The sequence below is a fragment of the Bufo bufo genome, chromosome 1, assembly GCF_905171765.1.
Source record: "Bufo bufo chromosome 1, aBufBuf1.1, whole genome shotgun sequence".
Lineage (NCBI taxonomy): Eukaryota > Metazoa > Chordata > Amphibia > Anura > Bufonidae > Bufo > Bufo bufo.
In genome coordinates, this window is record NC_053389.1 from 620082005 (window position 1) to 620097143 (window position 15139).

Consider the following 15139-nt stretch of genomic DNA (forward strand, 5'->3'; position numbering starts at 1 on the left):
CAGTATATGTTCTTTTACTATTTAAGTGAATTTGCATATATTAAAAACTATATGCAAACTGATGTATTTATTTCAACAATTCACAAATATATATTTACCCAAATGTATGATTGGAGAGAAATTCAGGAAACTAGGGAGAGCACTCATTGGGAAATCACATTCCCTATAACGTTTCTTAACAGATAACAGTCTACTTGTAAAAGTAGGATTCGTATTATATAGGTGAATATATACAGTGCCTTGCAAAAGTATTCACCTCCCTTGACTTTATTCGTGTTTTGGGGCCTCACAACCTGGAATTAACATGGATTGTTTGAGGATTTGCATCATTTAATTTACAGAACATGCCCACAACTTTGAAGATGTTTTTTTTTTTATTATTGTGAAGCAAACAACAAATAGGACAAAATAACAGAAAAAGTCAATGTGCAGAACTATTCACCCCCCTAAAGTCAATACTTTGTAGAGCCACCTTTTGCGGCAATCACAGTTTCAAGTCGCTTTGGATAAGTCTCTATGAGCTTGCCACATCTTACCACTGGGATCTTTGCCCATTCCTCCTTGCAAAACTGCTCCAGCTCCTTCAAGTTGGATGGTTTGCGCTTGTGAACAGCAATCTTTAAGTCTGACCACAGATTGGATAGAGATCTGGGCTTTGACTAGGTCATTCCAACACATTTACATGTTTCCCCCTAAACCACTCAAGTGTTGCTTTAGCAGTGTGTTTGGGGTCATTGTCCTGCTGGAAGGTGAACCTCCGTCCTAGCCTCAGATCACACCCAGAGTGGTACAGGTTTTGCTCAAGAATACCCTTGCATTTAGCACCATCCATCTTTCCCTCAACTCTGACCAGTTTCCCAGTCCCGGCTGCTGAAAAACATCCCCACAGCATGATGGTGCCACCACCTTGTTTCACTGTGGGGATGGTGTTCTTTAGGTGATGTGATGTGTTGGGTTTGCACCAGACATAGCGTTTTCTTTGATGGCCGAAAAGTTCAATTTTAGTCTCATCAGACCAGAGCACCTTCCTCCATACATTTTGGGAGTCTCCCACATGCCTTTTCACAAACTCACAACGTGCCTTTTTGTTTTTAGCTGAAAGTAATGGCTTTCTTCTGGCCACTCAGCCATAAAGCCCAATTCTATGGAGCGTACGGCTTATTGTGGTCCTATGTAGATACTCCAGTCTCTGCTGTGGAACTCTGTAGCTCCTCCAGGGTTAGCTTAGGTCTCTGTGCTGCCTCTCTGATTAATGACCTCCTTGCCCGGTCCGTGAGTTTTGGTGGGCAGCTGTCTTTTGGCAGGTTTGCTGTTGTGCCATGTTCTTTCCATTTGGTTATGATAGATTTCATGGTGCTCCTGAGGATCATGAAAGATTTGGATATTTTTTTATAACCTAACCCTGACTTGTACTTCTCAACAACATTGTCCCTTACTTGTTTGGAGAGTTCCTTGGTCTTCATGCAGTGTTTGGTTAGTGACGCCTCTTGCTTATGTGTTGCAGCCTCTGGGGCCTTTCAAAAAAGGTGTGTATATGTAATGACAGATCATGTGACACAGATTGCACACAGGTGGACATCATGTCACTAATTATGTGACTTCTGAAGGTAATTGGTTGCACCAGAGCTTTCTATGGGCTTCCTAACAAAGGGGTGAATACATACGCACATGCCAATTTTCTGTTTTCAATTCCTAAACAATAGTTTTATTTATATATTTTTCCCATTTCACTTCACCAACTTAGACTATTGTCTTCTGATCCATCACATAAAATTCAGATTAACAAAACATTGAACTTAAGACTGTAATGTAACAAAATACGAAAAAAGTCAAGGGGGGGGAATACTTTTGCAAGGCACTGTATATATATATATATATATATATATATATATATATATATATATACACACACACACACACGTTCAACAAACATGAAGCTTATATGGTTATATTATGTTGTAAAATTCTAAAGTCGATATTATACGGATATGACGTGTTCTAGGGTATAACATAGTACATAAGGCCGAAAAAAGACATCTGTCCATCCAGTTCAGCCTGTTATCCTGCAAGTTGATCCAGTGAAAGGCAAAAAAAAAACCTGTGAGCTAGAAGCCAATTTTCCCCAAGCTGGGTAATTATGTATCTAGCAAAACATGTCCTTTCCTGTTTTAACCTTTGACATTTGATCTAAGGTCAGATCATGTGATAGACCTGAATGCAGATCCTCTTGCTCTCTGAACAAAAATATGCCCCACACCTAAATCCCGTACAACACAGCACAAATAATTTTTGAAAAGAGACTTCTCAAATCTTGGTCAGAAGAAAATGGAAAACTCAACATCTAATCAGAATTGACATAAGTGGTCTACTTAGGTGGTCTCCAAGGCTTAAAGAGGTTATCCGGGAATTTATATTGATGACTTATCTTCTGGATAGGCCTCCTTGGCCATGTGCTGTCGCTGTACATCGGTCACATGATAAAGTTGCAACTCAATCCCATTCAAGTCAATGCGGCAGAGCTGCAATACCAAGCACTGCCACTATACAATGTATGCCGCTGTGCTTGGATAGCTGCCAGGAGCTGGCTGCGCTCCTTGAAACAGCTGATCGAGGATAGTGCTGGGACTCTGACCCACGCCGATCAATTCCTGGAAGTAAGAGAAACACTCACCAACTTGAATTACTACTATAAACTGTATATAGGGGTCCTGATCTAAATTCAGAATATACATATATATCTTGTGGTTGGTGAGGATTCAATGATCATCTGTTTGAAGAGGCAGTGGTGATCTGGCGAGCGCTGTGGTTTCTTCCTAGGCCAGTAACGTCACAATTATTGGCCTATTTGCAGCTCAGTCCCATTCAAGCGAATGCAAACATAATTTGTATTGTTGCATCTGCAACAACTTGATCAATTAAATTATCCTATTATTTAAACCACATGAGCCAGAAGTGTTGTTTTTTTGTCATCTTTCATATGAAAAAAATGAAATAAAAAATTATCAGAAGGTCACATGTATTATATGTATCCCAAAATGCTATACATAACTATAGCTTTTATGGAGAATTTGTTTTTAAAGTTATGGGCGACAGAATACAGTGCCACAAAGAAATTATTTTAAGAAAAAAAAGCTCTTTCATTATTTCAAAAAAGTAAAATAACAAAAACTATATAAATTTGATATCTGCATAATCATACTAACCGCAAAGTATTATTTCCACTACGCAGTGAACACCATTAAAAAAAAAAAATAATAAAAAAAAAAAAATCTTTCCACGGAGCCCTCCCATGGAAGTGAATGGGGACGGAGGAGCTGTAATTAAACTGCTCACCACTGCAATGTCGATGGCAAGCAGATAAACAGAGAAGAGATGGCAGCGCTCTTTCGAGCTCTGCGTTCTCTCCAAACAGCTGATCGGCAGGGCTGCTGCGAGTCAGCCTCCCGCTATCCTGAGGATAGGTCATCAATATAAAAAAGCGGACTACCCCTTTAATGAAAACCTGATCCAAGGTGCTCTGGACCTCAGACTTTCCGAATGCACTCGACTTTGTCTGTATTGTGGTATTCAAACCACGGATCTGCAAAGTACGAATACCTTCTGTGTACATTCCACTTTTTCTCAGTCCCATCACTAAAAATGGTGGGACAAGAATAGGACATGTTCCATGTACCATTTGCAAAAAATGAAGATCGGATGCGGATGCAAAATAAGTTTGTGAGCATGAGCTCTTATTAGGGGAAATATAACATGCAAGAGCAGAGTGAAGGTATTATCAGACTTAATAACTAGTATATTCTCCAAAGGATCCTAGACATTGAAAGCTGAAATAAGACGGTGACAGCTCCTAGCCTGTTACTAAACTGGTTTTGTTAAATTTACCCTAAGTGTTCAGGCAACAGAAAAAAAAAAAATGAATACTGCCTAAAGGAATATGTAAAATGGCAGATAGTTCAAACAGTCACTTGATTACATGCAGAATTTTACATAACTAAGCACACTGCCAAGTCAGCAATATTGCGTCTTAGAACAGAGCAACAATGTGCATGTGACACCTTGCGGCTGGTAACCTGATCTGAACACGGGAAGTACACTATCTACATAGCAAAATGTTTTCACAAATACATTGCAAGACCCAGCCCTTCACAAATAGAAAAACCTCAAAAGAAACAGTCAGGTACAGAAATCCAGGGCAGATATGAATACATCAGTCCTATGTAGTATACAGAAGACTGAATGGGACACTTTAGCAACAGAGCTTAAGGAAAATATGCGTCACTATGTTCTTATTACTATTATTAGTGTAGCATTAGAAATATAAAAAGGTGTTTGAGCACCTTTGTCGATTGGACCTGATAGCTCTTATACCGCACTCTGGCCTCGCCCACTTACCAGGCTGCACCCTCTCACACATACAGTGGATATAAAAAGTCTACACACCCCTGTTAAAATGTCAGGTTTCTGTGCTGTAAAAAAATGAGACAAAGATAAATCATTTCAGAACTTTTTCCATCTTTAATGTGACCTATAAACTGTACAACTCAATTGAAAAACAAACTGAAATCTTTTAGGTAGAGGGAAGAAAAAATATAAAAATAAAATAATATGGTTGCATAAGTGTGCACATCCTTAAACTAATACTTTGTTGAAGCACCTTTTGATTTTATTACAGCACTCAGTCTTTTTGGGTATGAGTCTATCAGCATGGCACATTTTAACTTGGCAAGACTTGCCCACTCTTCTTTGCAAAAACACTCCAAATCTGTCAGATTGCGAGGGCATTTCCTGGGCACAGCCCTCTTTAGATCACCCCACAGATTTTCAATTGGATTCAGGTCTGGGCTCTGGCTGGGCCATTCCAAAACTTTAATCTTCTTCTGGTGAAGCCATTCCTTTGTTGATTTAGATGTATGCTTTGGGTCGTTGTCATGCTGAAAGATGAAGTTCCTCTACATGTTCAGCTTTCTAGCAGAAGCCTGAAGGTTTTGTGCCAATATTGACTGGTATTTGGAACTGTTCATAATTCCCTCTAGCTTAACTAATGCCCCAGTTCCAGCTGAAGAAAAACAGTCCCTTGGCATGATGCTGCCACCACCCTGCTTCACTGTGGGTATGGTGTTCTTTTGGTGATGTGCAGTGTTGTTTTTGCGCCAAACATATCTTTTGGAATTATGGTCAAAAAGTTCAACCTTGGTTTCATCAGACCATAACACCTTTTCCCACATGCTTTTGGGAGACTTCAGATGTGTTTTTTGCAAAACGTAGCCTGGCTTAGATGTTTTTCTTCGTAAGAAAAGGCTTTCGTCTTGCCACTCTACCCCATAGCCCAGACATTTGAAGAATTCAGGAGATTGTTGTCACATGTACCACACAGCCAGTACTTGCCAGATATTCCTGCAGCTCCTTTAATGTTGCTGTAGGCCTCTTGGTAGCCTCCCAGACCAGTTTTCTTCTCGTCTTTTCATCAATTTTGGAGGGACGTCCAGTTCTTGGTAATGTCACTGTTGTGCCATATTTTCTCCACTTGATGATGACTGTCTTGGCTGTGTTCAATGGTATATCTAATGCCTTGGAAATTCTTTTGTACCCTTCTCCTGACTGATACCTTTTAACAATGAGATCCCTCTGATGCTTTTGAAGCTCTCTGTGGACCATGGCTTTTGATGTGGGATGAGACTAAGAAAATTTCAGGAAAGACCAACTAGAGCAGCTGAACTTTATTTGGGGTTAATTAGAGGCACTTTAAATGATGGCAGGTGTATGCTGACTCCTGTTTAACATGATTTTGAATGTGATTGCTTAATTCTGAACACATCTACATCCCCAGTTATAAGAGGTTGTGCACACTTATGCAACCACATTATTTTAGTTTGTTTTTGTTTTCTTTCCTCCAACTAAAATATTTCAGTTTGTTTTTCAATTGAGTGGTACAGTTTATAGATCACATTAAAGGTGGAAAAAGTGCTGAAATGATTTATCTTTGTCTCATTTTTTTACAGCACAGAAACCTGACATTTTAACAGGGGTGTGTAGACTTTTGATATCCACTGTATGTGTGAGAGGGTGCAGCCTGGTAAGTGGCCGAGGCCAGAGTGCGGTATAAGAGCTATCAGGTCCAATCGACAAAGGAGAAGTGGGTCATACCTTGGGAATCACCATACCACATAGTTCATGGCAGATCATTTGGAGCAGAGCCGCACAATCCTCAATCTGTACGACATACCGTGAAACTCAACATACACTGCCAATGTACTGGTACCACACCCCAGCTCTCCTCCACAGTCTTAATCCCTCTATACCGTCCACTTGCTGGTGTTGTGGTGGGGTGCCAGGTACCCTACATTACATATTTTGGGATTATCCCAGCATTACCCCATTTTGGCATGAGGTGCAAGCCATCGCCAAGTCCCTCTTCTCAATTTGTATTTCATTGGACCCCCTGTTAAATATGCCACCCTTGGCTTTAGGGAGGTTTACCTCCAGGCAATTTCATTTCACTCATTGCTAAATTTTGGAAACAGACCCCCCTTCCCCCCGAACAGATTGTGTGAAATGCATTCCCTGCAGTCCGACGGCCTCTCCTAATAACTCCATTGACACATTGCAGGCTATTTGGGAAGCATGGGACCTTTTGCATTGAGGCGGATTTGTAATCATATGCTTTTCCCTTCCTAGATCCAAGAATGACTTGTCCCCTCCCCTCCTTCCTTTTTCTCTGACCCCTTGTCTATGTGTCTTTGTGATTAAGTTTGTTTTTATTTTTGCATTTGTTTGTCTCTTATGGCAACTTGAAGATTGCTAGGATCACACCTGATGTATATCGTGTCCTGGGCTTCACCTCAGTTTATAGCATAAACCCTCCATTTGATTGCCAAATGCACCTCTACCGTACAGCATTGTATCTTTGCAGGTTATTTTTATGTGCCTTTTGTTCTAGTCCAGAGCCATTGATCTTTAGCTCGTCTTGTTTTTTCTTTATACTATAAAAAACTTTTCAAGAAAAATTCACAGTTAAAAAAAATAAATAAAAAAAATCTAAAAAAGTGTTTCACCGGGGTAAACATTCCGGCAGTGAATGCCAACATGAGTCACTGTGCTTGGCATCTCTGTGATTTCCCGTCTGGTTACAATGGTCAATCTCCTGGGAGTGAAAGCTGGTAACATGAAAGTAATCGGGATGACACATGAGCTCGCTGGCTGGGGGGCACTGCTAGCAGGTTATCCCAACAAAAGGAGAAGAAAAGTCTGCCATGAGAAAATAAGCAAGAACACTGGATCTTTAATGGTCTCTCAGGCAGCTGAGGACAGAATTCGGATCTTGACAAATACACGTCCCCCAGTTGTTCTCCTTTGTCAAGTTGGAAGTTTTTCCATGAATCTCTTCTCTGGCAGATTCCCAAAAGAGACAACTGGAAATGGCTGATATCTCGTCTTCTATAGAGGTTTTCCCCCAGGAGAGGTAGAGCAAATACACTGTGGAAAGCATTATGTGGACTTGTAAATGTGCCATCACACATGGCTGAAAAAATGCCATAAAGTAATCAGCATGTTATCCTAGGGGGTTGAAAGGTGTTAAAGGGGTTGTCTCCCTTCAGCAGATGGCATTTATAATGTAGAAAAAGTTAAAGGCATTATCCATCCCCTATAATGACCCCCCAATGTTCAGGCCCCTCGTATACATTATACTTACCTGCTCCCCGGCACCTGCATCCCTCTGTATCCCTGCACGGCCACTGCTGCATCTCCCCGTTGATCAGATCAAAACATCCGGTGTCAGGGAGGAGCAGCCAATAACAGGCCATGACGGGGTGATGCCAAGGAGGCTCTTCCCTGTCGCAGTATGCTACTGGCTGCTCCCCCCGTCGCGGGATATTTTGATCCGTGTGATGGGAAGATGCAGCGGCGGCTGTGTAGGGATCCTTAGTGATGCGGATGCCTGGGAGCAGGTATGTAAAGTATACGAGGTGCCCAGGCATTGGGGAGGTCATTATAGGGGTTGGATAACCCCTTTAATACAAGGCACTTACTATTGTTCTGTGAGTGTCCATATTGCCTCTTTGCTGGTTGGATTCATTTTTCCATAGGAAAAGGCGCCAGCCCCTCTGGTGGCTGGAAGTATGCATAGGTCGGCGCTTTTTCCTATCCTGTGCAAGCACGGCCACCACTGCTGGATTACAAGGTGGTCAGAACCCTTGGATACAATCAGTGTATAATGTGATGGAAAGATAAATCATAATGAATGCCATTTCCTGAAGCGAGACAACCCCTTTAATCAGGGACGATGAGGAAGCAGTGCCTGTAATGTGGTCCAGCCCTCTATTCTAAAGCACATAAAGCTGCGTGATCCAGTCGCCTGCACATATATGAAGTGGGACCAGGCTCTGAGGAATACTGTAGAAGAGGGGTAGGCAGAGAAAGGCCTTCCTAATAAGATGTATTAGAGCGAAGGCAGCTGAACCCCGTACACATGAACGTCTGCCACAGCCGATTTGTCGGGATTGGCAGACCATCTCGTGTGTATGAGGACCTACCAATTCTCTGTAACGTCAAGCATGTTAGATTTCAGCATGCCAAACCCTTGTGTTCTCTGAGAGTCTATCAGTGGCTCACTCCCCTCTGACAACACATGCATGCTAGGCCAAGTGTGCATGTGTATAGTGGAATCCGGAGTAACAGCTGTCTAAAGTGTAAGGGTCTTAAATAGTCTTTCCTTCATCTTGAGGCATAGATTACATTTCACCCTATTCACCCTGTATCTAAATACCCTGGGTAGGGCAGAGTAGCTTGTTGGCGACCACCCTACCTGGACCCTCCTTGATTGGGGGTTTAAAAACAGCTTTGAAGATGTAAACCTTTTATTTTCCGATACTCAACCTTTTTGGAATTAGCTTTGATATATTTGCATTTCTGGCTCTCTGTGACTCATTAAAGGGGTTCTGCACTATCCTCTGGATAGATCATCAGCATCTGATCGGCGGGGGTCCGACACCTGGGACCCCCGCCGATCAGCTGTTAGAGAAGGCAGCGGCGCTCTAGCAGCGCCGCGGCCTTCTCACTGTTTACCGCAGGCCCAGTGACGTCACGACTAGTATCACTGGCCTGGGCGGGGCTAAGCTCTGTTCACTGGAATGGATGGAGCTTACCCCGCCCAGGCCAGTTGATACTACTCGTGACGTCACTGGGCCTGCGGTAAACAGTGGCGCCGCTGCCTTCTCTAACAGCCGATCGGCAGGGGTCCCGGGTGTCGGACCCCCGCCGATCAGAAGCTGATGATCTATCCAGAGGATAGATCATCAGTTTAAACAAAGTGCAGAACCCCTTTAACCTTTTACAGGATGTCCAATTTAAGCATAATGGGGGCTGGGATGAGGCCCTGTTTAGAAGCCCCTTCCCTATCGAACATTTGCACGTGTCCGCTTGGAGCCCCTTAGGCTTCATTCACATCTCCGTTTCGGAGATCTGGCTGCCTGATCCGGCAAAAATGCTGGCTGTCGGCTGGACAAAAAAACATTGCATGCCACATTTTTTGTCCGGCTGAAACCCGAATCACCGCTGGACCACACTGCAGTCAATGGGGATCCAGTGGTGAAGCAGGGGATCCGACAGTGCTGGATCTTTTCAGATCCAGCAGGCTGCTCTGTGCCACATCTCAGAACGGAGATGTGAACAAAGCCGAACGCAGCAATGATCATTTGTATGAATGTTCATTCCAGAACATTGGCCCATGTAAATGGAGATGCCCCCCATCCGCATCTGTTCACTATGGATCAGCGGTGGAAGCAGAACCTCATTGCATCTTCTGTGTGCCACTCAGACCCATCCAAGGACCTGTAGAAGATCTGCTAACTAAGGCTCCAGAAAGAGTAGATCCTGTGCTGAAACCTTTGGTTCCCTGCTGTAAATTTATAAAGATTCATTCCAACTCAATTCAGTGACAGAACTGCTCTCTGCAGGGTCGAAATGGGGTTCTTTGTGCCCACCAGAGGAAATTATGCCCGAACACCAGATCATCAATACAGTCTCATAGATTTTACTTCAAAGAAATAGGTCCCAGTAGCCAGTTATTGGCTCTAAAAGATTTTTATTTATTTTTTTGTAACTCCTGGACCTTTGGAGTCCATTATGGTACCAGGGCCCGGGCCCAGCAGAGGACCCTCTAGGACTCTGGCACTGGCTATCTGGTAGAAAACAAAAGCCACAATCACAGCTGCAAAGTTGCAGTTTTGGGAAGGTTTTCCCTTCATCTAGGGTGGTGGATTACAACTCTCAGCAGAATATCCCCTCCCCCACTTAAAGAGGACCCATCACCGCTCCTGACAGGCCTGTAGTAATAGCTTCATGCATTCCCCGTGTAATAACAATTCTGGGGCATCTATTCTTCAGGCTCTATGTTGTGCCATCCCTTTAGGCCTCTTTCACACGAGCGTGACGGATTGGCTCCGGATGCGTTCAGTGAAACTCGCACCATTTTTATAGCAAGTTCAGTCAGTTTTGTCTGAGCGGGTGCAATGCGTTTTGATGCGTTTTTCACGCGCATGATAAAAAACGGAATGTTTACAAACAACATCTCTTAGCAACCATCAGTGAAAAACGCATTGTATCTGGACTTGTTTCCGGATGTAATGCGTCACTGAAGCCCCATTCACTTCTATGGGGCCAGGGCTGCGTGAAAAACACAGACTATAGAACATGGGGGGGATGGTCCCTGCACTGTCTGAAAATGGCAGCACTGATTGGATAGAAGGAGTCTGTACAGGTACACCCCCCCAACTGGTTACTACCCCTGTGTACCCTTACTGCAGACTGCTAGCAATTCATTCATAACTTCTAGTAGAAATAATAAAGGAAGAGCACAACATACAGCCATGAGAATAGATGTATTACATGGGGAATGCATGAAACTATTAAAACAAGCCTGTCAGGAGCGGTGAAAGGTCCTCTTTCATTTTAGGGTACTTTCACACTAGCGTTATTCTTTTCCGGCATAGAGTTCAGTCCTAGGGGCTCTATACCGGAAAAGAACTGATCAGGCATATCCCCATGCATTCTGAATGGAGAGCAATCCGATCAGGATACATCAGGACGTCTTCAGTTCAGTCTTTTTGCCTTTTCAGGACGGAGATAATACGGTAGCATGCTGCGGTTTTATCTCATTCCGGAACACTTGTCAGAATGCCGGATCCGGCATTTTTTCCCATTGACATGCATTAATGCCAGATCCAGCCCCGAGTGTTCCTGCAAAACGGATCCGGCATTGCGGTCTGCGCATGCTCAGACCGCAAAAAAATTGAAAAATAAATACATTTTCCCGATGACACCGGAGAGACGGATCCGGCACTTCAATGCATTTGTCATACGGATCAGGACAAATGCCGGCAGTTTGCATGCGTTTTGACAGATCCGGCGAAGGAACTTCCTGCCGGAATCCTCTTCCACAAGTGTGAAAGTACCCTAAGACGTCAGAACACAGCACCGAATATGAAAGGAACTGACTAAACCATATTGTGCAATGTGACGGATCAAAGTCTAGACTCTCAGCCAGTGTAAGTACATAGCTGGGTACCGTGACGTAACGAACACTCAGGAAAACTGTCAGACATGCCAAACCACCGTACAGACCCTGTGTGCCAAACACAATGAGGCTGACTGTGGGCATGGCTGTAATCTCTGGGGTGTAAATTATTAGAGGCGCCCAACCTTCTAAGGAAATTTTTTGTCAATTTTTAACATTTTGATTGGCAATAGTGCCATGCTGCTGGCAAGAGTCCTGCTCCACCAGGGCACCGTAAATGTACTGGGTAGAGGTCTGTAATAGACCAGACAGTCTGATGTATTAATATGGAACAGTGACAAATGCCAGGGGGTGTATACAGCAGTGCCAGGGGGTGTATACAGCAGTGCCAGGGGGTGCATACAGCAGTGCCAGGGGGTGCATACAGCAGTGCCAGGGGGTGCATACAGCAGTGCCAGGGGGTGTATACAGCAGTGCCAGGGGGTGCATACAGCAGTGCCAGGGGGTGCATACAGCAGTGCCAGGGGGTATATACAGCAGTGCCAGGGGGTATATGCAGCAGTGTCAGGGGGTGTATACAGCAGTGCCAGGGGGTGCATACAGCAGTGCCAGGGGGTATATGCAGCAGTGTCAGGGGGTATATACAGGCAGCAGTGCCAGGCTAGGTGGAACAGCTACAAGGTCCTTTGTACTAAGCAACACAAAGCAAAGCCCGAGCCAGTGATCGCCTGGACGTGCCCGGCTCCTGTCCCTGGTATTCCACTGATGGGCGCCGCTCAGTGGCACAGGCTGGCACCTACCGTGTGGGTCTTGTCCGACTTGTACACCTGGTGTCCCACTGACGGAATATACACTTCCAGCATTCTCCAGCATTGGCTCCGTGTATGACACAAGGTGCCCGGCTCAGGCTCTCGGGACTGTTCAGACTTTAGGTACCCAGGCAGTCTGCGGCTCCGGAGTGCCCAGGGCTACACACAACATCTGATGTCTTTAGGCCACCCCACCCCCATCTGTGCCTTCACGGTGTCCTCTTCAGCTGTTAGAAACTTAGTAACGCTACACTCCGGCGCCGCCCCCTCTCCATTCATCTACCTCGGGGGGCGTGTCCACCAGCGCTATTCACACTGGCTGCACCGCCCCCTCTCCGTTCATCTACCTCGGGGGGCGTGTCCTCCAGCGCTATTCACACTGGCTGCGCCGCCCCCTCTCCATTCATCTACCTCGGGGGGCGTGTCCTCCAGCCGCCCTGCTGCTTTCATAAGCGGCTTCTCTAGTCACAACACATGCACGGCGAGAGAAGAGCGCGGCATTTCCGCGTCCTTCATTTGCGGTGCGATTATTTCAGGCTCAGTCTTGTGTCGGCTTTGAATAGAACAGCTGGCCGTCCATTACACTCCTAGGTTTACCTGTCTGCATAATGTCCCATACTGAGAAAACCGCGAGGTTCACACAGGACAATTCACACTGACACTGCATTCACTGCGCACCACAAGCCTAGAGGAAGGTCGCATGTGAAAAAACCGGCACTTAAAAACGGATACCCTGTCAGCATTTAATGGCCAATTTGTATCCATTTTCTGGCCCTCAGTCATTTTGCATCTGTTATTAAGGCCTCATGCACACGTCAGTGTCTGTTTTGCAGTCCGCAAATTGTGGATACGCAAAACACTGATGGCGGCTGTGTGAGGTCCGTATTTTGTGGATCGTCCATCCCTCAATAGAACTGTCACGTGATACGAACAAGAATAGGACATCATGTTCTATTTTTCTTTGTGGGGCCACAGAACGGAACTACGGATGTGAACATCTTTTGCGGCCCCATTGAAGTGAATGGCTCCGAATCCAACCTGCAAAAAATGCGACTCGGATGAGGACCCAATACACGGTCATGTGCAGGAGGCCTAATGGTTAAAAACAGCCAGTAAAAACAGATGTAGTTCATTTACTTTTTTTTAAACTCAACCCCTGCAGTGCCTTCAGTATTCATAATGCCCCCCATAGTGCCCCTTGGACATCCCCTCCCTAGTGTTCCAGTATATATAATGCCCCCAGATAGTGCCAAAGTATATATAATGCCTCTACCCCTGGTAGTGCCGACAGATCCTTTAAAGGGAACCTGTCACCTGGATTTTGGGAATAGAGCTGAGGACATGGGTTGCTACATGGCCGCTAGCACATCCGCAATACCCAGTCCCCATAGCTCTGTGTGCTTTTATTGTGTAAAAAAAACGATTTGATACATATGCAAATTAACCTGAGATGAATTAGAGCTTTAAAATATGACTCTTCTCTGGTCACACAAGTAAGATATGCAGGGCTTTTTTTCTCAGAGAAAAGGTGGTGGAACTCACCCCCCCTCCCCTGGCCACGCCCCTACCCAACCCTAGGACCGCCCCCCCCCCTACCCGCCCCTAAGACCGCCCCCTACCCACCCCTAGGACCGCCCCCTCTACCCAACCCTAGGACCGCAAGTAAAATTTGGGGGGGGGGGGGGGGGGGGGCTATAAAAGTCCAGCCCAGCAAAGAAACCCCCCAGATGGGGATGGCACTGGATCTGGGGATGGCACTGTTAATGGGGGGATCTGAGGATGGCACTGTTATGGGGTGGAGGATCTGGGGATGGCATCCACAGATCCCTCATCCTATAACAGTGCCATCCACAGACCCCCCCACCCCATAACAGTGCCATCCACAGACCCCCCACCCCATAACAGTGCCATCCACAGACCCCCCCCCCCACCCCATAACAGTGCCATCCACACACCCCCCCACACCCCATAACAGTGCCATCCACAGACCCCCACCCCATAACAGTGCCATCCACAAACCCCCCCACCCCATAACAGTGCCATCCACAAACCCCCCCACCCCATAACAGTGCCATCCACAGACCCCCCCACCCCATAACAGTGCCATCCAGAGACCCCCCCACCCCATAACAGTGCCATCCACAGACACCTCCACCCCATAACAGTGCCATCCAGAGACCCCCCCCCACCCCATAACAGTGCCATCCACAAACCCCCCCACCCCATAACAGTGCCATCCACAGACACCCCCACCCCATAACAGTGCCATCCACAGACACCCCCACCCCATAACAGTGCCATCCACAGACCCCCCACCCCATAACAGTGCCATCTACAGACCCTCCCACCCCATAACAGTGCCATCCAGAGACACCCCCACCCCATAACAGTGCCATCCACAGACCCCCCCACCCCATAACAGTGCCATCCATAGACCCCCCCCCCCACCCCATAACAGTGCCATTCACAGACCCCCCCACCCCATAACAGTGCCATCCACAGACCCCCCCACACCCCATAACAGTGCCATCCACAGACCCCCACCCCATAACAGTGCCATCCACAAACCCCCCCACCCCATAACAGTGCCATCCACAGACCCCCCCACCCCATAACAGTGCCATCCAGAGACCCCCCCACCCCATAACAGTGCCATCCACAGACACCTCCACCCCATAACAGTGCCATCCAGAGACCCCCCCCACCCCATAACAGTGCCATCCACAAACCCCCCCACCCCATAACAGTGCCATCCACAGACACCCCCACCCCATAACAGTGCCATCCACAGACACCCCCACCCCATAACAGTGCCATC

The 15139-nt window shown here is 46.0% G+C and overlaps 1 protein-coding gene across 2 annotated transcripts in view; it reads right to left on the bottom strand.

Moving 5' to 3' along the window:
* Positions 1-12529, bottom strand: part of SNX22 (sorting nexin 22) — a 50500-nt gene extending 37971 nt beyond the window's left edge. For both annotated transcript variants that reach the window (XM_040413774.1, XM_040413773.1), the window contains exon 1: positions 12313-12529. In XM_040413774.1, the coding sequence (XP_040269708.1) occupies positions 12313-12375 (63 nt within the window). In that variant the 5' untranslated portion in view covers positions 12376-12529. The remainder of the gene's footprint in view (positions 1-12312) is intronic.
* Between the last annotated feature and the right edge of the window lie 2610 nt (positions 12530-15139).